Source organism: Microtus oregoni, unplaced genomic scaffold (assembly GCF_018167655.1).
Source record: "Microtus oregoni isolate MIOR12 unplaced genomic scaffold, Mior012 000033F_ref0000390, whole genome shotgun sequence".
NCBI classification, from domain to species: domain Eukaryota; kingdom Metazoa; phylum Chordata; class Mammalia; order Rodentia; family Cricetidae; genus Microtus; species Microtus oregoni.
In genome coordinates, this window is record NW_024543092.1 from 17,114,599 (window position 1) to 17,138,102 (window position 23,504).

A 23,504-nucleotide genomic window follows, 5' to 3' on the forward strand; every position below is an offset into this window, starting at 1 on the left:
GTATTAACGTAAACATAGAGATTCATCTACGGTGTATCCACAATCTTGATACTCAAGACTGGCAAAGGTGTGTGGAAGCTACCAGGGCAGCAGAGCAGAGAACAAGCAGGGCCCTCGCTGTCCACGGCTGCAGAGGACGAGCATGGCGGCTCTCGCTGTCCACGACTGCAGTGGACGAGCAGGGCCCTCGCTGTCCACGGCTGCAGTGGACGAGCAGGGCTCTCGCTGTCCACGGCTGCAGCGGACGAGCAGGGCCCTCGCTGTCCATGGCTGCAGTGGACGAGCAGGGCTCTCGCTGTCCATGGCTGCAGCAGACGAGCAGGGCTCTCGCTGTCCATGACTGCACTGCTCTCAGCTGATGAGCACACGCTGCTCAGCAGTTATGGCCCAGCAGCGCATCTGTTGAGGACGCTGCTGGCATCTGGACAGCATGGTGGTCATTCTACGAGACCATCCCAAGCAAGCAGATTCTTCCATGTCCCTTAAGATCAGTTTCTAAGCACCTATGCTCCCAGTCACTGGTCATCTCCCCAACCACACAGATTTCCCAAACGTGGCACACACCACCTTAGGCTACGCACACTGACCTAGTCTGTGTTTAAAAAGGCCAGTAGGATTGTTATCAGTTTATCAATCTTTAATAACATGTTGCAACACAGCATAAACTTCCATCAAAATTTAAATGTGACCTTTAATAACATTCACATTATGGAACCCTAAGAGAAATCAGGCTTCAACAAACGAAGACACCCTGCCTTCCCATTGTGTTCCCCTGATGCTGGGTTTGTATGGTGAATGACGGTTTTTAATGAACTCAGAGGATACGGACGCATCTGGTGTCTGAATGGCAATAATGCCACAGAAATAAAGGAGAACTAAAATGTCCCGTTGACAGGAGGACGGTCCCACGAGAACTCAACTGACTTGCAACTCCAAACTGCACACAGAGATGGGGAGCAGAGGGCTCGCGGCAGGTCACTGTCTGGATACTTTACATCTCCTGCTCGTAAGAGCAACGCTGAAGGACTGAGGTGTAGCTCGGAGCTCTTACGACTTGGGGTCCTAGATTTGCACCCCAGAATTACCAATATTGATGTCAGCATAATCACTTGTATATGTATACACTGCACACACACACATACACCTCAGTCACTTAAAATCTGACCCCAACATCCAAAAAACAGTAGGATTTATCCCAGGGTTGCCAAAGCACTCTAAAGCATGCGTCCCTATCTGGGAGGGTGGTAGGGAGACATAAACGTGTCTCTTGTATGCCCAATCCTGAAGCTGATGTAAGATAATCCATACCTGGGGTTCTAAGATGTTAAAATCCCTAAGCAACCAGACATAATCACACTCAACTGCTTATGATAGGAACGTACAGACAAGCACTGATACGCAGCATCCTCCAGACTGGCAGTAGGGAGTCTCTCTAGAGCGCCTACCGTCAGAACTTCAGAACACCTTGACTCGGCAGGGAAAGGTACCCACCACCAAGCCTGACCTGAATTTGAGCTCCCAGACTCACACGGTGGAAGGAGAGAACAGACTCCCTCAACACGACCTCTGCCCTCCACATGCACACCAGTGGTATATGTGCGCCCTCCCTGCCCAACAAATAAATGTAATTTAAAATCAATCTAATTAAATTTTAATTATTTTAAATTAAATTTTAATTAATTAAATTTAATTTAAAAAATCTGTTTAAAGGGAGGCTGTCTTGGACACAAGCCAGGTCAGCATGGTATTGACAATACCATGGTGGTTTTCTAATAAACACACATATGCTTCGCGCTGATCCTACTGAGTGGCCCTGACAGCTGCACTGTGTCGGAGAGTGACTTCGGGGGGAGGGCCAGTTCGTCATTAGCTGCCAGAACCCGGAGCAGCGTTTTATTTCAACCAAACCGCCCAAAACTAAAATCTCATTTCTAAAAAATAAGGGTGAAACTAGTCAGCAAAAACTAATTTAAACAAAAATTTGCGGTTTTGTTTTTGCTTTTAATGAAAAGCAGCTAGCATTTGGCGAGCATTCGTGGGGACCCCTGAGCCGCGCCTTATCTGGGATCAGTACTGAATGGTGGCCTGACCCACCTGGCTCCACCCACCCCGGGTTTAATAAATCTTTTCAAAGCAGTCTGTGTGTCATTCTTAGTCTAGGTTAGCTCATCGTAAACCTACTGTTCCCAGAACTGAGGAGATGAACAGGCCTGGCCCTCCTGGTGGGCACCTCCCACATCCTACGCTCATTGAGGATGTATAGGCATCTGTGGGCACCATGAGCCACCCGCCCCGTCCTCTTCCTCAGGTGGGCTTCATCAGTTTCCCTGGAACTGCTTCTTATACGCCTGTCAGTCTCAGAATCTAGGAACCTATATCTTCCTTTTGTTATTTTGAGACAAGGTCTGGGTATATAGCAGCCTAGGTTAGTCTAGAACTTACGATCCTCCGGCCTTGACCCTCCAGCGTGCTCAGGGGTTCATATTTCTTAACACCAAGTCAAGAGTTTCTGAGGGCAGACCAAATGCAGGCATCACTGGAACACTGGCAAGAACGAAGGTGCTTAATCCCAGCACTCGGGTGGCAGAGTCAAAAGAATCTCTGTAAATTCAAGGTCAAGTGGTCTACAGAGCAAGTTCCAGGACAGTCAAGGCTACAGAGAGAAACCCTACCTCAAAATAAATAGATAAATAAAATTAAGGTGTCATGGACTGGGTCCTTTAATCTAGAGCAGAGGATACTGTCTGTCCTTGGGCCTAAGTCACCTGATCCACAGAAGGCTGGACCTGGGTCCTGCCTCCCTTCACATCTTTTTTTTTTAAATATTTATTTATTTATTTATTATGTATACAATATTCTGTCTGTATGCCTGAAGGCCAGAAGAGGGCGCTAGACCTCTTTACAGATGGTTGTGAGCCATCATGTGGTTGCTGGGAATTGAACTCAGGACCTTTGGAAGAGCAGGCAATGCTCTTAACCACTGAGCCATCTCTCCAGCCCCTCCCTTCACATCTTAAAGGCTTGACACAAGCTAGGTCAATGTTCTCAGCTGGCTGGGGCTGGTCCAGGGGAATGAGGTCTGTCCAGAGACACAGGAACTGAGGGTGCAGATGGCCTGTCGTCTTAGGGCCATGCAAATGGAACACAGGACAGCCAATAACATCGCTTGACCAGGGAAAAAAGTAACAACAGAGCCGAGTAACAAGCAGCCAGGAGGACATGGTCATGAACACCTATTTCAGTTTTCGGGGTGACCTTTCTAGGCAGACAGGCCACAGAGCAGGCCGGACTGCTTCTGTGTCTCAGAGATTAAAGACTTAATCACCCAACCTGGTTTTGCTTTGAATAAACCAGTAGCAGCTACCCTGTTAGCAAAATAAACCAGCCTCCCCTTTGCTGGTCCCTCAGTCACTGGGCAGAAAGGTCAGAATCTTTTACCCACACGCTCCCCTCCCCCAGCTGTAGTGATTCCCAACTTGAACCATGTATAAAGTCTGAAATCTGTCTTGGGTGTATTCTGGCCATGTCAGTGGCTGGGGGGTTCTTTAGAGAGTTATGGACTTTTAAAGAGAATAGGAAGACAGGGGTGGGGCCATTTCTTAAGGTCCTGTGAACGTGGAGTAACTGTTCCTTTGTTTAGCTAATGCAAACTGAAAAGTCCAAGGATGCCCAGGCTAGATTTCCCAGTCCCTGTTGCCCAGGGGCATCTCAAAGATGCAGGATTTTTCAGAATGCATTTTGAAAAACACAATTTCTGGATTTTTACAGTTTAATTATCAAAATGTTATCTGAAATGTCTAAGAGTCTGGGGGGGGGGAACCAGATGAACTTGACAATGAAACTTTGTACCATCTATCCTATCTCTCAACGTGTAATTGCAGAGTTTGACTTCTGTCAAATTATCTCCTGGCTTTCTCTGGCCTTGGTAAATCAATCTTGGTTGCTCAAGTTTCCTTTGGGTAGCATCACAGGGAGACCTGACCTTAGCTTAAGATTTCTACTACACTCACTTTTGTTTCTTTTGTTTTTGGAGACAGGGTTTCTCAGTGTAGTCTTGGCTGTCCTGGAACTCACTCTGTAGACCAGGCTGGCCTTAAACTCACAGAGATCCACCTGCCTCTGCCTCCCAAGTGCTGGGATTAAAGGTGTGCACCACCATGGCTGGCTTCTACACTCCCTTTTACAGAGTAAGCACAAACATATCAATACAAGCTCTGACACAGGGATAAATTCTAGACTGAATCCTCCATACACAGTCACGTGACACAGCCTTCAGGGAGCAGACTGAACTTCGCTGTAGCACTACAGGTGAACTGTCCCCAGTGACTTTTCATCTATATTCAAGTATCAGGAACACCATGGCACAGAAAGGAAACTCAGAAAGTGGCATTTGAATGTTTGGATTTCAGGCAGGGGACTGGGTGGTAAGGCAGCACCCAGTTACACCTATCTGGGCTCAGAGCTCAGTCTGGGCCCAAGATTGTGCTGAGAGTCCAGCCTTTCTTATCAAGGCAAATGTCAGTGCTGAGGTCCAACATTCCGGCCAGGAGTGCCACTTCAGCAACTTCGGACAACCTTGCGGACTCGGGCAGGACCTTTTAAATGCTTGGAAGTGCTCTGATTAGGAAGGGACATGGACCTGCTCTCCCACAGAGGGAGGATGTATGAACATCCCCATCGCTCATCTGCTGTTTCAGGTCACCTGACTGGATAAATGAGCCACGTCTATATTTTCTTTTTTTTTTTACGTCTATATTTTCATTTCCATGTTGAGTCAGTGCTTTTGTCAGGCTTTGAGGAAATATAATTTACATGCCGTAAAAATTAACACATTCGTAATGTGCAACTTGGGATTTCTATCATTCACTGAATTACACAAATACACACTGTTGTCAAATTTTAGGGTTTTTTTTTTTTTGAGACAGGGTATTGCTACACAGAACAGCTGGCCTCAGCTCACAATCCTCCTGCCTCAGTCAAGGATTCCAGGTGTGCACTGCCATAGCCAAGTTGCTTTGAAGATGTTCTCAACCACCTCAAAAATCAACATGGTGCTTACTAGCATCTCTCCCCTCACTACTCTTAGGCCCCCAAACCTTGCTCTATAACTTTCTGGCTCTATCATTTCCCTACTCTGGGCATATCAGATAGATGAAATCTCCTGTCTACCACTTAGCACGTCTTCAAGATCATCTCTGTTGAGCACGTGTTACTGCTTCGTTTTTTCTTTTTTCTTGCCAAACGACATTCCACTGTATGGCCACATCCCTGTCTCAGTCCACTGGATGAGTTACTGGGTAAGCATTTTATTTGTGAGTTTGCTCCCCGCTGCTTCAGTGATTGACCGCAAACAGGACAGCAAAGGAGTAAGGTCACTCGAGCCAGACTGTATGGTCAGCTCGACGGAACAAAGATGAGAGGAGACTGATTTCAAAAACGAAAACATTTAACTTTGAGTTTTAAATGAAAAATCCAAATGTTCTTGGGAAGGCAGGACTAGCAATCACACAAACTGGCCGGCCACAGCAGCAGACAACTCCACCCCACTCCCACCTCAGGCGGTGGCAGGGTGAGCCCTTGGGACTGAGAGGTCTGTCCCTCTAGGGCAGGGGTGAGAGACGGGCTCTCCTTGGGTCCTGCTTCTCCCTAGACAGAAACAGGGACTCGGTCCTCTGTTCTGTATCCCACTCCAGTGATACTGGTCATCCCACACCCTTATGTTAACGGACTCCCCTGGCCTCCAAGGCCTGCTCCTGCTGAAGGAAATACGCAGAAATACACTTTCTATGGGGTCTGATCTGAGGAGGAAATCTAAGCCACAACCTTTCCCAATGGTCTAAGAAGTGTGCACAGCTACACCTGAACACTAACCATAGTGTTCCTCTGGAGTGTAAGCCACACTGTAGCATGTATTGGCCCCGGGTGAGACAGGGCTGTGTGTGAACTTATTAACTCAACTCTACTCAGGAGTGAAGCCAATGACAATGTGTGCTCACAGGAAAGAGCCTGACATGATGAAGGTGGCACATCCTTCAGCTGGTACTAAAGCACCAGCTAACTGTGATCTTCATGGAAATCACTGGCCCTAGGGGTAGATGAGACAGAGGGGCCCACATTCTAGTCCTCAGAATTCTGGTCCCTTCTTGATACAAACAGCGGTCTCTGCAAAAGCATCTTGTAGCATCTGCTAAGACACAGTGGCCACTTTACACAAATGCTGGCTTATCAAATAACCAAATTCTGTAAAACATTACCAGTAACTTAGCAAACCTTAACCACCCTTGTGTGCAAAGGCAAGACTCCGGAACTCCGACAAGGTGGGCAGAGTACAGAATTTGGTTATTTGATAGCCATAAGAAATACACAAAAGGAAGCTCAGCCTTGGGTCAATTACTCCAAAAACTGTTGGCTAGGCAAGGGGTAAGGTCTGTATGCATCATGGTCTCTAGCAGAGCAAGGCGAAAGATGCATGTCCACAGAATAATAAAATTCCCATACGATGACACAGTCCTAGGATATGTATCTTTTATTGCCTAAGTAATAACAATAATAAAGTCCAATGTCAGAGCTGACACAAGTCCACTTGCCACTCAAGCAGAGAGCCATTCCACAGAGGTCAAAGTGCGGGTCTACAGTTCGGCTATTTCTCTAACTTTCCCAGGAACCATGAACGCTGGTCACACCGCTCACAGAAATAAAGTCATTGAGAACTAGTGGCAACATCAGGAGCCCAGGCCAGGATCAGAAATTCCAAAGAAGACTCTGTTCTTGGGGACAGGTGTGGCTCCCAACAGTAAGGTCGACTGGCAGGGGAATTCAAGGTGGGCCGCACGTGGAAGAACAGAATTCTGGTGGTAGCACGAATGAGACCAATCCACCACCGGGCCAGTGCCTCTTTATCAGCACCATCCTGGCTAGCGTCTGCCCTAGCACTAATCACTAACGAAAAATGTGACCGCAGAGGTTAGAGCCAAAGGAGCCAGCTTGACTGCATGGAGGAGCAAGCAGTCCTCTCTCCCAGTTCACTGCTCTTCTTCAGTGTTTGGAAAATGTGGTGTAGCCGGGTGGTGGTGGCGCACACCTTTAATCCCAGCACTTGGGAGGCAGAGGCAGGCGGATCTCTAGGAGTTTGAGGTCAGCCTGGTCTACAGAGCAAGTTCCAGGACAGGCTCCAAAGCTACAGAGAAACCCAGTCTAGAAAAAACAAAATAAAACAAAAATTCCAAAAAACAAAAACAAAAAACCAACCAAACAAACAAAAAAACCCACTTCCATCTGTATAGTCCTCATGCTTTATCTGAGCTGGTATCTAGGTCGATGGTTTTAAGCCTCTGGATTGAAAAGTCTGTATTACTAAATTCCAGTCTGAAAATGGCGACAAACTCAGATGGGCTAAGGCTTTCCCTTAACTTCGAGAACATGTAACGAAATCTCAAGTTCTTCTCAATAGCTCCTTTCTGTCTCAGAAAGTAAGCCACTTCCTGCCCCCAGACCCACTTCCTGTCAGACCAAGGCTGCTTAACAAACACAAAGAGCGGACAAACCAGTCCTGTTTGTACTCATTACGATCAGGAGAAAAAAAAAAATCTGACCTTAGAACCAGAAGGGAACTTTCTGAGCCTCACATTAAAAAGAGGGTTAGCTCTCTCTGCTTCAAAACCTGGCTGGGAACAGGCTGTGCAGAGCCCTCCCCACAAGCAGCGCACACACACGCGCGCGCGCGCGCACACACACACACACACACACACACACACCCCTCCAGCTCGCTCTAGAGCAGGAGGACCTGTGGGCAGGGCAACCCAAAGGACACTTTCTGAACTGCTAAGTCTACGCCAGGGCTGCCTGGTGCCTGGCATCTGTATGCTTTGTGGGTGCCTGTCTGTAAGTGGGTGCCCATCTCTTCCAGCCTGGGGTTTCCATGGGAATCAAACAAGAATTCCCAGAGACCACCTCTAGGGGAGGGGAGAGAGACAATGAAAGAACTTTACCTGCTGCTAAGGAGAAACACAAACAACCCACACATCCCTCATTCCACCAAGGCAGACAAAATAAATTCTCAGTCAAGGGCACTTTCTCTTAGCTATCAAACCAGCGGAGTCTGGATCCTGTGACATTTCACTGGCTACATGACACCTACGTCAGCTTGGATGCAGCTCACTGAAATACCTGCCTGATTACACACACCAACTGACTAGCCCTGGAAAGACAAAGGTAGGGGCAGCCAAGATGGCTACTACACGCTACACTGAACACAACACAGGACACGAAAGGCCTGCCAGCCAAACCCACCTGGAACGTACTATTTTCTTTGTAAATTTAGAAGTCTGTGAAGTCCAGTGGAGGAGGAGCGGCGGGGAAACAATGAAATTGTCAGATCGCCCCATGTCTTTGCTAACCTGTTGTTCTAGGACGAGACAATAAAGCCAATCACAGTGAAATCCAGTGTGATTTCTGAAACCACACAAGCAGTAATATTTTGCAGTTTAGGGAACATTTTTTTCTATAAGAGGCTTAGATAAGGGTCATTTGAATTTATGCCTATGAAGTCTTTTATTTTGCCTCCAGCAATTACAGCCAGACTCCCAAAAGCTTTTTATTTTTTTTAAAGAAACCCACTGTAAATAGGTATGTTGTAAAATCTGCTTAAATAAGCAGACTAGGGCTGGGGAGATGGCTCAGAGGTTAAGAGCATTGCCTGCTCTTCCAAAGGTCCTGAGTTCAGTTCCCAGCAACCACATGGTGGCTCACAACCATCTGTAGTGGGGTCTTCTGCCCTCTTCTGGCCTTCAGGCATACATACAAACAGAATTTGTATACATAATAAATAAATAAGATAAATATTTTAAAAAAATAAGCAGACTAAAAAAAGAAAAACTTCTATTTTTAAAACTTCTCTCGTTTTGAAGTTATATTAAGTTAAAACAAACTCTCTGATTTGCATGCCATTTGCATGCCACAAAGGGGTTGTGAAGACAGGTACTGGACTGGGGGTAAGAACAGCAGGCTGTACACTCCGCAGCCTTGTTACCACTGACAGGACACTGTGCTGGGCCACAACACCTCCCTCCCGCCCCAAGTCTCGAAACTATAGTCTAAAACCGGTATAGTTGGGAACCTACAGTTTGGGGGTTTCCATGCCAACTGCAATTCTGATGAGAGATCGCCTTAACAAATATATGTGCTGAGGGGAAGATGAAGGCCCGGGTGCAATGATATCAGTTATTCATTTGAGCGGCACACACAGGTCATCTACAGAACCGTGACGCCACTTGGGATTTCAGAGAACCCTCAGCAAGCTAAGTCTATGTGCAGAGACAGACTCCCAGCACCAGGGGCTTTGCTGTTTGGATTTCCAACTGGAAGAAGAAGCCGACATTTGGTGAGGAACAAAGTGAAGAATTCTCCCCTTATCTGCATCTGTAATAAGGTTTAGTTAGTGTTAGTGTGCTACCGTGTGCCTCTGCGTGCATGCATGTATGCATGTGTGCCTTGTGCATGATCTCAGAGGACTCCTCCTCTCCGTTCACCATGTGAACCTGGGGATGGACTTGAATCGGACCCTCAGGCTTGGCAGCAAGCTCCTTGACCTGCTGAGCCATCTTGCCTCCTTTCCCGTCACAAACTTTAAAGATGCAAAATCTCCTACAGACAACGGAAACAGTCACAAAAGATAGAAAGAAGGAAAGCTACAGGGAGACTCCACATGCTCTTCCTTCATATTGATACCACTGACTCCCTGGAATGCTTCATCTGGGAGGGAGGGATGGAGAGAGGGAGAAAGGAGGGAGGGAGGATGGATATTGTGTATTTTAAGGATCTCAAATCCCATCCACCCATCCACCCCAGCATGCAGCCCCATGATGGTTCTCTTATGGTCCAGCTAATACATTTTGCCGCCCTGCTTAGGAAGATGTCCCAGCCCTACCTCCTGGCTAAGGCTACTGAGGGATGCTCACCCCAACAGCCATGTACTGTGTGTGCATCTCAGTGAGAGCAAGGACAGCAATGGGTCCATAAGGACAGATCCTACTCTGAGTTGTGCTGACCACGTCATCCCCACATCCGTTTTCTCTTCAGCAACACACAGACCGAGGCTGAAGAAGAAATCTACAGATGCTACCATGGAGACGCAGGCCCGATGTCTCTGACCCACAGCATCTGAGAAACAATGGACGTGTCATGTCTCGGGGGACCCAGAAGATGCTGATGTACACCCACCACCAAATCTGTTTGAAAACAAAGTCTTAGAGGAATATCACTCAAGACAAGCTCACTGACAACAAGTGACTTACAAGAACAAACAAAGCCATCACGTCTTGTCCACTCTGAACATTTTACCCAAAAAGCAGATAAATAAATAAGAAGTAATTCTATCCCTTAACAAAGCCCGAACATAGGCAGTAGCTGTCTGCCTGCTTTTCCACATCTTATTAAGAATCTCTCTCCACCCCCGACCCCCATCATGCACCAACCCTTCTTGAGAGCAGGTAGGCCTTACCCTAGGGAAGGGCGGAGGGAACCACTGCTCCCCTGTGGCCTCTTGGCAGACAGGCTATCTCAGGCCTATACTAACGCGCCGTGGCCTTTGGCCACTGACGGAGGGTGGGGCATATTCAGGAAAGGCTAGAGTGCATGGCAGGTGGAAACTGGTCAGTCATGATGTGGTGACTATGGAGGGGATGAAGGCAACAGTGATCCAATCTCTTAGAAAGCCATCTATTGTTAGTCAGTGTATTCCCAGGACTTGAGACCCCAAGACAAACACTGTATTTTGGAGGGGTGTGAGCAGTACTAACCACGAGAGCAAAAGAGCAAAAGCAAACTGTATTTGCCCCTAGGTCAGTGGGCTGTCTAAACTGGAGGGAAAAGAATGACCAGCATGGGGCAGGAACTCTCTCGATTATATGAGAACTCTGTAGTTGAAGTAGAACCCACCAGGCTCAGACACAAGGCTGAGTATGTGAAACACACACACACACACACACACACACACACACACCTCCTTGGCCCATCGAAGCAGGCAGTAGAGAGAGTGGAAGCACCCAGTGAGAGGTGAGCTTGTACCAACTCTACTAATCCCTATGTATCAGCCAATAATGAAGGAATGAAAAGGTCTTTTTGGAAGCAGATAGTGTTTTTTAAGCCACCTGACCTCTCACGGCACTGCCAGGAAAGGCACAGATAAACAGGTACCAAACATCAGGACAGGCAGAGCTAAGGTCTAGGAATTATAATGAAGAGGGCAAGGGGTAGCTGTCATTTCGGCTGGGTTTAATTTTTAAGTTTTCAATGATAAAAAAGCAACACATTTACAGACACTCTCTTTCCAACTCAAATATCAGGTACAAATTGCTCTTAGCATGTGCCAAAAATCTGTCATCAGACAATGGCTTAGAAGGTGACACAAGATACTGCCACTTTCCCTACGAAACAAAGGGCAGCCACTAACACCAGCCTTGTTAAAATAGTACTTCAGCCCCAGTGCTGCCTGCACTCCGTGACAGTTTTCCCCATGGGAGTCTGTGCTCAGGACATGTGAGGGTCGCACTTAGAAGCTACTGAAAAAAAAAAAAAAAAAAACGGGTCCTTTGTTTTCTGAGAAGAGTTTTGTAAAAACTAGAACCAAAGGAACTGTTCTCCTTCCAAATATTGGCCTAGTCATAAAATATACACAAGGTCTGACAAAAGCTGGACAATAGTTACCTTTATCCTGGAAGCAAGGCCCAGAGGGTAAATCCCTCAGGCTTTGAGGGCTTTATCTACGCCCACACTTGCTGATGTTTAAAAGCAAGGCTTCAAAAACCCCAAACATATTCTTAGCTGGGACACCGAAGAAAAAAAAACATTGGCTTGTGTGTGTGATGGTTCACCTGTCCTCTCCTTAAGTGAGAACAGAGACCTCCCCATCTGCTGTGCCGAGCGTCCCCAAGCAATGTTGGGTTACCTTCTCTTGGGCAAAAGGGAAGGAAAACAACAGAAGCCGGTTGTGGAGAAGGACCTCGAGTTCACAAAAGCTAGGCAAAAATCTGCTGTGCCTTTGCTGACCAGCGTGGTCCCACTTGAGGGACACCCGTCTCCCCTGTACTAACCCGCATGGTCCCACTCAAGGGACACCCGTCTCCCCTGTACTAACCCGCGTGGTCCCACTCAAGGGACACCCGTCTCCCCTGTACTAACCCGCGTGGTCCCACTCAAGGGACACCCGTCTCCCCTTACTTCCATCAGAGAAAGTAGAGTTGAAGTTAATTTTTTTTTGTTTCATTTTTGCCTTTAAAGTTTGTTCTCTGAAATATATTAAACTAAAAGGGTAATGTGTTCATAAAGTTTTCCTTTCCTTTGCAACAGTATTACCATCTATCTATAGCATATAAAAGGGCCTTACTGAACTAAACAAAGAAAAAAAGTGGAACCAGCCTGAGGCCAGAAATGTTCTCAGCGCTCAACCCAGATCCCTTATCTGGCCCCTAGCAATTGGCCAATGTGGGGGTGGGGAGGGGGGACGGGCAACCTCACTCCCTGTGACCTCTGCCCACACTCACCTGCTCTATAGAACTCCTCCCAGACAAAGCCACTGTTACTATTTTTGACACCCGGCGCCAGGCCCACAGAGGCACCTGACAACTCACCACAGGCAGGAGACAGAATTCCCAGGGGACTCTGAAGAGAGGAGATGTGAGAGACAGGGGATTCGTTTTTACTAATGTTTCCTGTGGCTCTTTCCCTGTGAAGTCACGGGTAAGCCTGACCGAGAACTCTACTTTTCTCTGACAGTTTACTCCGAGAAGTGCACACGAGAGCCACAAAGCGTAAAGCATGTAAGATTAGCCATTTGCACTTCACAAACACAAGCCTTGCCTCAGTTTACCCTAGGGATCATCTTCTGCACTTAAAATCTTTTATACTCCAGAAGACAAACTGAGGTCTGTAGAGCAGTATACTTTCTAAGTCACGCTGTAACCGAATGCTGTGCTTGGTCCTTTAACTTTATCTTATATGTACGTGTGTTCTGCCTGCCTATCATACAGTACTCGAGGGGTCCAGGAGACAGTGTCCCCTTTCCTGGAGGTACAGTTACAGGGGTTGTGAGCTGCCATGCTGGGTGCTGGAAACAAGCCCAGGTCTCTACAAGAGCAGCAAGTGTGCTTAACCACCAACTGGTTAGTTGAAAAACTCTTGGACTGGGGATATAGCTTAGTAGGTAGAGTGCTTGCCTGGTGTGCAGAGTCCTGGGTTTGGTCCCAGCTCAGCAATCACTAGGTGTGGTAGCACGAACCTGAAACCCCAGTATTCGGGAGTTGGAGTCAGGAGGAACAGACATTCCAAGGTCATCCTCAGCTACAAAGCAAGGTCTAGGCAGCCTGGGCTACAAGAGAACGCTCCACCAACATCGAAAATTCCAAAGTCAACAGCTGTGGAGGGCAGGCATGTAAGGAAAGATGACCAAACCTCTGGGCTCTTCCGCAAGCATTTCATACCTCAACAGTGATAGCGCGAATTAAAAACTAATTAAGAATCAATGGGAAGTGCACATGTAGTTAATGTTGAAAAGAAAGAAGACTCAGTGTGCTTCCTGATGGCCAAAGCCGACTGTGCATCCAGCTGCTTCATACAGGAGAACAGACCAAGCACACTGAGCCAGAGGGGTCGCCAAAGGGTCAGAGCCACACGAGTTCCAGTCTCAAAACTTAAGAAAAAGAATTTCAGCTCACTAGGTGGTGCTGTTCTCTTCTCCCTAGCTAGAAACACACTAGTTAGTCCACTTTCTGCTAAGAAATCACAATGTCACTGTTGAGGACAGCAACTGACAGAGGCCAGTGTGGAAGGAACAAGAGGAGAAAGGAACAGATTCACAGGGGTAAGCCCCTCCCCCCAGCCCCAAATTAAGCTCTGTTCCTGGACCCCATGCAGAGAGAAACCAAGTCACTGCTGCTGCCTCGCATCAGAGCTAGCCAGCATTGTCTTTCTGGAATTAGGGCCCCTTTCCCACCTCCGTCACAAGCCAGAGTCCAAAACAGCAATATAAGATTGAGGTCAGACTTTAAGAAAATAAAACCTTTTTTTCAACTTTATTAACATGTACAAAAGCAGGTTCTCAACCATCCCGCAGCACCCATTCATCTCTGCAAGACAGAACCCAGAAGGCCACCTGACCCAGGCCTTGTAATCCTGTGTAGCCAAAGCTACCAACAAGGCTTTCCACTTTCACCTCCCTAGTCCAGGCTGCCGCACCATGGACTCCTTCCAGAAGGTCAAGACCTGAGTTAAGATTAAAATGCCGGACAATGAGGACTACTGAGAACTCAAGAACAATGGTACTGGGTTTTTGATCCTACTGCACGTACTGGCTTTGGGGGAGCCTAGGCAGTTTGGATGCTCACCTTACTAGACCTGGATGGAGGTGGGTGTGGTCCTTGGACTTCCCACAGGTCAGGGAACCCTGATTGCTCTTTGGGCTGATGAGGGAGGGGGACTTGATCGGGGGAGGGGGAGGGAAATGGGAGGCGGTGGCGGGGAGGAGGCAGAAATCCTTAATAAATAAATAAATTTAATAAATAAATAAATAAAATGCCGGAGTATGGCTGACACGGCACAGACACCAGGCTCCAACTGGAACCCCAATTCCTCCCACTGCGGGGCCACAGCGCAGCACTGACTGTGATTGCTGTCTGCCCAATGACTGGGGTTACGTCTGCCATCCAGTGTCCTAACACCTCTCACGGGAACTTAGCAAAGGTCTGCTCGACTCCTGGATGAGCTATAAATATTCATGGTGTCTTATTGTGTGATGACGGCAGATCAGTAACCCCAGCCAACATTTCTCACTGCCCCACGCCAAAACCTTAGCTACCTAATTCACCATCTGTCCTGGGTGAGAGGGACGGGGATGGGGCAGCATGCCCGCTTTCTTCTCAATGAAGAGGTGTATGCACGCATACACGTGTGTACTTAAAACCTATCGGTCTACTCATTACAAGTCTGTTCCTGTTAAAATATCAAGTGAAAAGCAATATTACCAAAGAGGTATGGTGATCTCAGAAATTATCTTGGCTTGTGGTAGAGCAGTTGCCTAGCACACATGAAGCCCTGGGTTCAGTCCTTAGCAGTGCAAGACAGAAAGCTTTAGTTCACAGTAGATATTCAAACATACTTTCAAGTTTTAACCAAGGGTAAATCTACTACTTTAGAAAGGTCCACAGCCCCACTTTGGACACGAGGCATCTTGGTGCGGCAAAGAGGCAGTTCTGAGATATTTGAGATGGTGGCTTGAAAGGCAACACCCTTCTCTCTGAGACTCGCCTGCAGCTTCCCACCAGACCAGGATAGCAGGTTGGGGAGGGAGAGAGAGGAGCTCCCAGGCCACCTTGCCCTAAAAAGATTGGGCAGCAACTGCTTCCTGAACCAGCCCCTCACGCCAACTCAACCTGGTCGGTCTCCAAGGAGACCACACAGCGTCCAATCCTGACACCAGATGAGCAGAGCACCGGACTGCCTTCCTTGGAAGTCCATCAGTCCTATCAGAGGGAGCTCCAAAGCGACCATGGAAAATTCAAGAGCAGACAGCAGGCCACAGCTGTCCTTCCTCGGGTACCAGACCCCTCTACAAAGCTTTCCAAGCGGGCTGTGGTGGATCCAGGGGATCACAGATTTCCCCCACACCTTACTCCACCCGAAGGCTGTCTTAACTACTGCACTCTACTGGGGAATCTTTCCCTCTCTGAAAGCACGGTGTGTGTTTGGGGGGGGGGGGGGGGGGGAGTCGTGTCGTGGTTGGAGAGCCAGACTGTGAGTCTCCACGGGGAAAGAACCATGTTGATCTCTGTGCCGGGCACCCTGCTTGCTGTCATAGAAACACCCGGCCTTTGAATTAGTAGGGTCTAAATATCATGTCATTTGTACTGTTTTATGAACAAAGTTATCTGGCTCAGTCTGGAGAAGAAGTCAGCCACCACATGGAAGGCCCAAACCAGCCATTCAGATGTGCCCGTAGCTGACCATGATTGTCCCCCTCACTCAAGCTACCTAAGGAAACACTCCTTTTAGGCTTCAATAGAATCAATAACCTTTTGTTTAAAGGGCATACCTACAGAGTTTGCTGGTGGATGCTTCATTTAACATTGACCCAGGCACGAAATAAACAACCCCCTCACAACAACAACAATAAAAAAAAACTAAACTAACAAACCCAGTTTCCCCTCAACAGCCTTAGATGGCCACGAGGCTATTCTCAGCGCCCAATCTCGCAATCCATAGCTCACATCCTCCCCTCCCTGCAAGGGGGTAGGATGGGATTTCCTTCAGCAGGCGTGCACCTTGCACCTCAAAGGAGCCCTCTCAGCAGTCTGGAAATTGTTAACTCTGGCTATTGTGGAGCGGTGGCTTCAAAAAAGTTACTCTGTTACTGCAGCTGATAGTGCACACCTCGTCAGCTGGATGACTCTCTACCTCTTCAGACCAAAGTTCTTACCATAGAAGACCTTTAAACCAGGACAACATTGAAACATACCAGCCATTAAGAAAGAGAGAGAGAGAGAGAGAGAGAGAGAGAACCTTAAAAGTAAGCAGTTTTGACCTAGGGCAGTGTCTGGAATTATGAACACTTTATACTAATGGAAACGAGGCAGAACAAGTAACAAGATTCCACCCACAGAAGGTCCCTAGAATACTCAATTCACGGAGGTAGACTAGTAAGGTGATTGCCAGGGTCTGGGGAAAGGGAGATTGTGTTGGAGTGTCAAATAGTGGCGCTGAAAAAATGGACGATGGTGATGGTTGATTAACAATATATTTGATGCCACTCACCTATGCATTTAAAACTGGTTATAAGGATAAATTATATGCTATGTATAGCTTATAATTAAGAAAATAAAAAGAAAAAAAAGAGAAATTACAGTGTGTAAAGAGAGAAGGAAAAGGAGTGACTGGAAACAGGCTCTGGCTTTTCCTCCCTGGCACTATCTCTGTATGTTTTAATGAAATCAAGAAAACCACACCGGGAACTAATGTACTGACCAACCCCCCTCCCCACCAGAGCAAGACATCCTGGGCCAGTTTTATAGCACAGGCATTGTAGGGTACGGATGAGTCACTCTGAGTTTGAAATGCATTTTGTGTAGGGGTTAAAAATACTCTCTCATGAATAACTCAGACCAAAAACTATATTAATATCCGGATCAATTATCATTTTAAGAATAATAAGATTTCTAGATTAGAACCTCCTTTCAGAGAGCATAAAATGAAAAGTAGCAAAAGCACACAAGCTCTAGAGACTAGGAATAAATCCCTTATATCTTTGTCGTTTTTGTTAATCTTATTTTCTCCATCTTAACTTAAAAAAAACACCAAAACTCTCCCTCTATCCAGTCACCAGCCCCTCGGGTTAAGGCAGGTGGAATATATTACCCTGAGAACCCACTCTAGTTGTTTCTCCCCCACCCCCAACCCCGTCCCGCCAGCAATCTCAACACAATCAGATTCAAGACGAGAGAGGCAAGCTTACAGCTTAATTAGCCCAAGTTCACAACCAGAGCCCAGTGAACCTTCTTATCAAGCCTCTGGGACTACCTCATCTGCCCGTGGCTAACCCTGTCCGAGACAGGGATCCTGCTGCAACCAGCAAAAACCCTGCTTAGCCCGGCCGCGCCTCCCCAGAAAGGGCTGAGACCAGGCTACCCCAGACACAGAGCCTCTCTCCTCCCAAATGCCCTTCAAATCGCCCAGGAAGGTGTGGGTTGCAAGTGGTTTCGGTCGCTCGAAGGAACTGGGCGGACAGGTGTAGGTTGTAAAGAAGCCACCCCAGTCTCCGTGCGATTTGCACTAGTTAAGAAACTTCGAAGTTACATTAGCAGACACTTTTAAAGCAGTCAGAAAACCCGAGGGTGGGTGGGGGAGGTCGGAGGAGAGGCCAGCGACCGAAAAGCACCAGCAAAGGTGACTAAGGAGTACCACAAAGGCGTCCCCAGGTACCAAGAGGGCGGTCGGCGCCTTCACCAGAAAAAAAAGAACTGCTGAGCAGCCAGCGAGAGGTGACTCCCGGGGGGAGCCCAGCCTGGCGCACGCCACCCGATGACTTACTGGCTTGGGCATCTTGGCTGGCTGGTGGCTGCGTGGGTCCTCAGAAAGTCGGCTCTGCGGCGGCAGCTGAGACACGTCGGGACCAGGAGACGGAGGGAAGCCCTGAGCGCGCCCCGCAGCCCCGAGCTTAAGAACCGGCCGAGCGGTGCCGGCTGAGTCACCGCCCAGCCCGGGCCGGGCGCGGGGCGGGGCGGGGCGCGGGGGCGCGCGGCCGAGCTCGGGAGAGTTTCATTTCGTCTAGCAACCGTTGCCCTAGAGCTGAAACCGCGACCGCGGGACATTTTTAGAGAAACGCTTTTTTCTTTTTTTCCCCCTACAAACTGGGAGCGGCCGGGAGGGGCGTGTCCACGCAGCCCGCCGCGCTTTGCCGGGCCCCGGACGGAGGCGCACACCGAGGCTCCGGCTCCACTTTACCTCCCCCCCCCCCCCCCCCGTGCAAAGGTGGTCCCTCCTCTCCTCCACCCCGCCCGGGAGCGTATGCGGCGGGACACCGAACGGGGCGGGGACCCGGCGAGGTGTGCCCGCCAAGATGGCTGCGGCCCGGCGGGTCCGGACGGAACGGGACCCGGGGACCTCCTGCCGCGCGCCCTGGCTCACGGCCCCGCGGAGTCTGGGGCCGCTGGCGAGCGCAGAGGGAGGAGGGGGCTGGTGGTGCGCCATGCCGTCCCGAGCGGAGTCGAGGAAATGCACCTCCACGTGGTGGGGCGGCGGCCACCGGGCCGTTCGTGGGTGGGGCAGTCGGGTCTCACAGTGGTCACGACCCCCGGTCCCCGTGCACGTGGCCTGCGCAGCCTCCGAGACAGACCCGCCCGTGGAAGACCCCGTTCCCGCCTGTTTTAGAGAACTCCTGTGCCGTCTTACTCGACTTGACTCTGCGGGGAGTCGCCTCTGAAGACCTAAACTAATTCTGAAAGTTTTTTTTTTCTTTCTAGTAGTCCTCAAAGGGACTCATACACGCCCGCCCCGTAACACTCCTGGGCACGTGTTCCCTGGTGATTTGTGACATTTGTTGGGCTGTGATCAAAATATTGATTCTCAAAGTCTGGTTCTGAGACAAGTAAGCTCCACCGGGGGTTGAGAAGGTGGTTGGTGTTGGGTGAAGGTTGAGACCAGAGCTGCTCTCCGGGAACTTTCCGGTGCTAGCATGGGGTGAGGGTGGGGGACTGGATGGGTTGATTCCTTGGTTTTCTTATCGGCAAAACTGCCCGATTTTATGGCACTTCTTCCATGAGGTTGTCACAAGGAATAGATGGATTGGATGTGAAACACACTCAGCTCCATTCAAGACAGAGTATACAGTGACTGGGAGGAGGTCCTTTGGTACTTAGTATCCTAATTTGTAGAATAGGGACCGTAGGAGCAACGCCTAGACAGCTGTAGACGAAAACGAACTTAGCTTAGTGCTGGAATCCTAGCGCTACACAGTCTGTTGCGGGGTCACATGGCTCGGGACTGCATGTTTAGGCATGTCAGGGGCCTGGCAAAGACTGGGGCCGTGGCTTGGATGGCATCTCATCAGCACAGTTCATTCCCTTGAAAGATGGAATTCTTTTTTATTAAAATGAAAATCATATAATGAATAATAAACTATGGAGGATGTTCAGAGCACGTACAGCAAGAACATCTCAGATTGGACATACTCCTGACCCAGCCCACCTGGCTGCCTTCTTCCCCCATGCCTTGACAGTGCCTGCATCTAATCCAGTTCTGATCTTACTCAGTTTACAGTCTGAAGTAGCAGTGGCCCGAGGCCTTCAGAAGCCTTTCTAAACCTTACCCTCCAGAGGAATTTTGAAAAACAGCCAGTACAGTGTAGTAAAAATAAAAACGATGACAGGGTTTAGAAACAAACAATGAAAGCTGTGTTCTGTCTTCAGCAGTTCCCAGCTGGTCACTGGGCAAGCCATGCAACCCAGCGTCCAGGCCACCTCCTCATCCCTATGGTAGAGGTGCACATCTGTAGACATCTTGCAGAATCCTTACAGCTGCTGAGTCAGTCACATAGGGAGAGCACGCATGCATATTCGACATATGTATATGCTTTCTCAGATTAGCATCACAAAGTCATATTTTGTATATACTTTTCTCCTGCATCTCCCATTACTATAAACCCTAAAACGTACAGTTAAAAGTAACTGTACAGGGAAAAACTTCCTTCCCCCCACATATATTACATCTAATGATTGTTTTAGAAGGATGTGTCAGGGGTCATCTCTTTCTATCCGACTTAAATTCCCTCAGCCCAGCACTTTTAGGGGTCTGAACTGCAAGGCAGTCTATGGAAAGGTGGCCTAGAAAGCCGTGTCTTTACCACCATCCTATCACCCCACACCTGGTGATTGGGATACACACGTAATTTTGAGAACTTCTGACTTAGGATATATTAACAATAGGACCCTGATGTGAATTACTTACCTTACATGGCTCTTTACCCTTTGGGGGCCTGTAACTGTATCTATCTGAAAGTAGTGTTTGGATAACAGGATAATCGGTGCCTCTGAAGGCCAAGAGAAAGCCGTGTAGCAAGGGCTCATGGGTATTGTCCCATCAGCTATTCATCTGGCCACTTACTCCTACTGAAGCCGTATTTTAGGTTTTCTGATTTTCAGGCATGGGGGCCTGATCACATGTCGTCCTCAGGAGCCAGGAGGACACCTTGCTCGGAGTTCCTCAAGCAAGGTTAAAGCTAACCAGACAGGGCCTCCCTTGGCCATATGTAGCTTGAGAAGTCACTTGCTCTGATATACCCTTTAGTCTTTGTATCAAACCACCTGAGAGCCTGTCTCCAGACAGGTGCCGGGTTAATCTCAACCAATTAAGGCAAGTCTGCAGAGAGTATGCCAATCTCCAGCTTTGGAAGGACAGTCAATAAACGGTAGGGAAACAAATACAGGCCGAGTGCCCTTGGCCAAACAAGGATCTGGGTACTCCTTCAGCACTTAACCTTGGGTGAAGTTTAAAAACGGGGGACTCTGTCTGCAGACCGGGAGATGATCCGTGGAGGGGAGTTCCAGCATTGGCAATACTCTGTCGAGGTGGCGCCCCCCACGTCTTCTATTGCATCCTTTCTAGGACCAGGAAATTTCTTTAAACGTAACCCCAGGGCAAGCTTTTCATTAGCTAAATGTTCCGTGGAGAAATGCAATCTTATAAAGTCCCAGGAACTGCTCGTGTAAATTCCTGATAGCATTGAAGTTCCCTTTCTGGCTTCTGTAAGGGCAACAGGTCCCTTCTAAGCCAGTGGCTGAGAGGGTGGCTCAGCAGCCTGAGGGTGCCACTCAGCTGTGTCCAAGTGTGGGTTAATGTCTAGAAAGCGTGGTAGGGAGTTCTCCTGGACAGTAAGCCAGGGTGTGTCCGGGGTCAGTTTTGACATCACGCTTGCTAAGAAGAATGCTTCCCATTGCTGTTTTTTAACTTTTTCTCGTTTAACAATTTGCATAAATATCATTAAAAGTTTTATAGAAAAGAGTACCAGGTCTTCTGATATTATAATATTTTCTTGTCTTTTCATAATTTTTCCCTTGTCTTGAAAAGAGATATTCTAGCTTCTTAGCCTGTGGTACAACTAGGAGAAGGAGGAATCCCCAGTCAGATCTGTTCAGAGACGCTCATTTTATGAGAAAGCAAGCTGGGGACATGGAGAGTCCTCCTTCTTCTAGCGGACTTCCCCCGTCCAGACTGCCATTTACTTCTGGGTTTCTTTGTTCTCTTCTCTGCCTTCACTCTCCTCTCCATCCTTCCACAGACTTTCCTGGCTCACTGTGGCCTAAACCAGGCCCTCATCGGACACGCCGCCCTCCTAGGTCATTCCATCAGGCCCCAGGGCTTTAGTCACATCTCCACCTCTGACCTTGGTTTCCCCAAAGGGGTCCCCATTCCTCAAGCCTTCCCCTACCGCTTCTCAGCAAACAGCCTTATTTAGCAGCCTTGTGTTTTCTGCCCCCCAGTCTTCACCCAAAGGCCTGGCTATGGGGAACACGTCCCAGCCGACTTTCCAGAAGCAGTGCTCCCTTCCAGCCCAGGGCTGCTCTGCAGTTACCCCTGTTTCCTCTCACCCCAACCAAAGTCAACACTCCTGTCTGTCTGGTTGCTGACCGGCCCTCAGCACCAGAGCAGTGCCTGTGGCCCTGCGGATGTTCAAGCAATGTGTCATGGCAAATGAACAGACACTACTAGTTACTGCCAAAGCTGGGGACTCAGGTTAGGTTACCGTCCTTACACCATCCTGCCTGTCTGCTAAGGGTGATGACTAGCCATAATACAGTTTACCTAGAAGTCTTTCCTTAACCACCTTGACTTTCCAAATTGTTAACAATAATTTACGTGTGTGCTTAGAGGTTTTCTAGGTTCCGCTTGTGGTCCCTGCATTACAATTCTTATTGCGTTTGCTTATTTTTAGTACCTTTGTGTGTGAATACATGTGAATACATGTATTGTGTGCGCGAGTGTGAGCCCAGGAGTGGTCGTGCCATGGTACACACATGAAGATCAGAGGACAGCCTTGGCTCTTGGTTCTCACCTTCTGCCTTGCTTGAGGTGTGGCCTCTTGCCCACACTGCCTATGAGCTTCCATGGTCTTCTCTGTGTCTCATCTTCCTGTGAAGCGCTGAGATCATAGACTACTCTGTCTACTTTTACCTAGGTTCTGGGGGTCCAAACCCCCATGTTTATACTCCCATGCCAAGTGCTTTCCCTATTAAGCCATTCCCCCATCCTCATTTTGTGTTTTGTTTGTTCTGTGGTTGTCTTGAGGTCCCACATAGCTCAGGCTGACCTCGAACTTGCTGTGCAGCTCAGACTGACTTTTGGGGTTTTGATTCTCCTGCCCCTACCTCTCAAGTGCTAGGATTTCAGGTTTTTGCCATCATTCCTGGCTTTATGGAGTGCTAGGGACTAAACCCACAGCTTCTTGCAATACTAGGCAAGCAGTCTGCCAACTTAACTACAGCCCCAGCCCCACCCCTGGGTTCCAATAAGCTTGATAGTCTGCTTCCCCGGGGCAGGTAGTGACAGCGGGTCTCAAGATGACACTAAACAGACACAGCACCTAGGCTCGCAGGCACCACCAGCGCATTCCTCAGGAGCTCCCAGGGCAGGCAGTGCAGCTTGGGAGTGGATTGACGATCTCAGGACAAGGGCATACACCCTCTCTCTACCATCAGAAAATACACTATTTCACCCTTTGTTTTATAATTCTTTTGTTGTGTGCGTGGGTGTTTTGCCTGCATCTATTCTGTGCATTGCGTGCAGGCAGTGCTCTTGGAGGTCAGAGGGACATTGGATCCCCTGGCACTGGAACCACAGAAAGTGCTGGGGATTGAACCCAGGTCCTCCAGAAAAGCATCCTGTGCTTGTAACCACTGAGCCATCGCTCCAGACCCTATTTTGCTATTTAATATTTTAAAATTCCAGAAGGGAATTCAGTCTACAGA

At 48.5% G+C, this 23,504-nt stretch overlaps 1 protein-coding gene across 1 annotated transcript in view; it reads right to left on the reverse strand.

Annotated features, from left to right (window-relative positions):
- The window catches only part of Ezr (ezrin), a 41,860-nt gene extending 23,644 nt beyond the window's left edge, over window positions 1-18,216 (reverse strand). Inside the window, exon 1 of the mRNA XM_041680177.1 lies at window positions 18,073-18,216. Coding sequence (XP_041536111.1) covers window positions 18,073-18,084 — 12 coding nt within the window. The 5' untranslated portion in view covers window positions 18,085-18,216. The remainder of the gene's footprint in view (window positions 1-18,072) is intronic.
- Window positions 18,217-23,504: the final 5,288 nt, after the last annotated feature.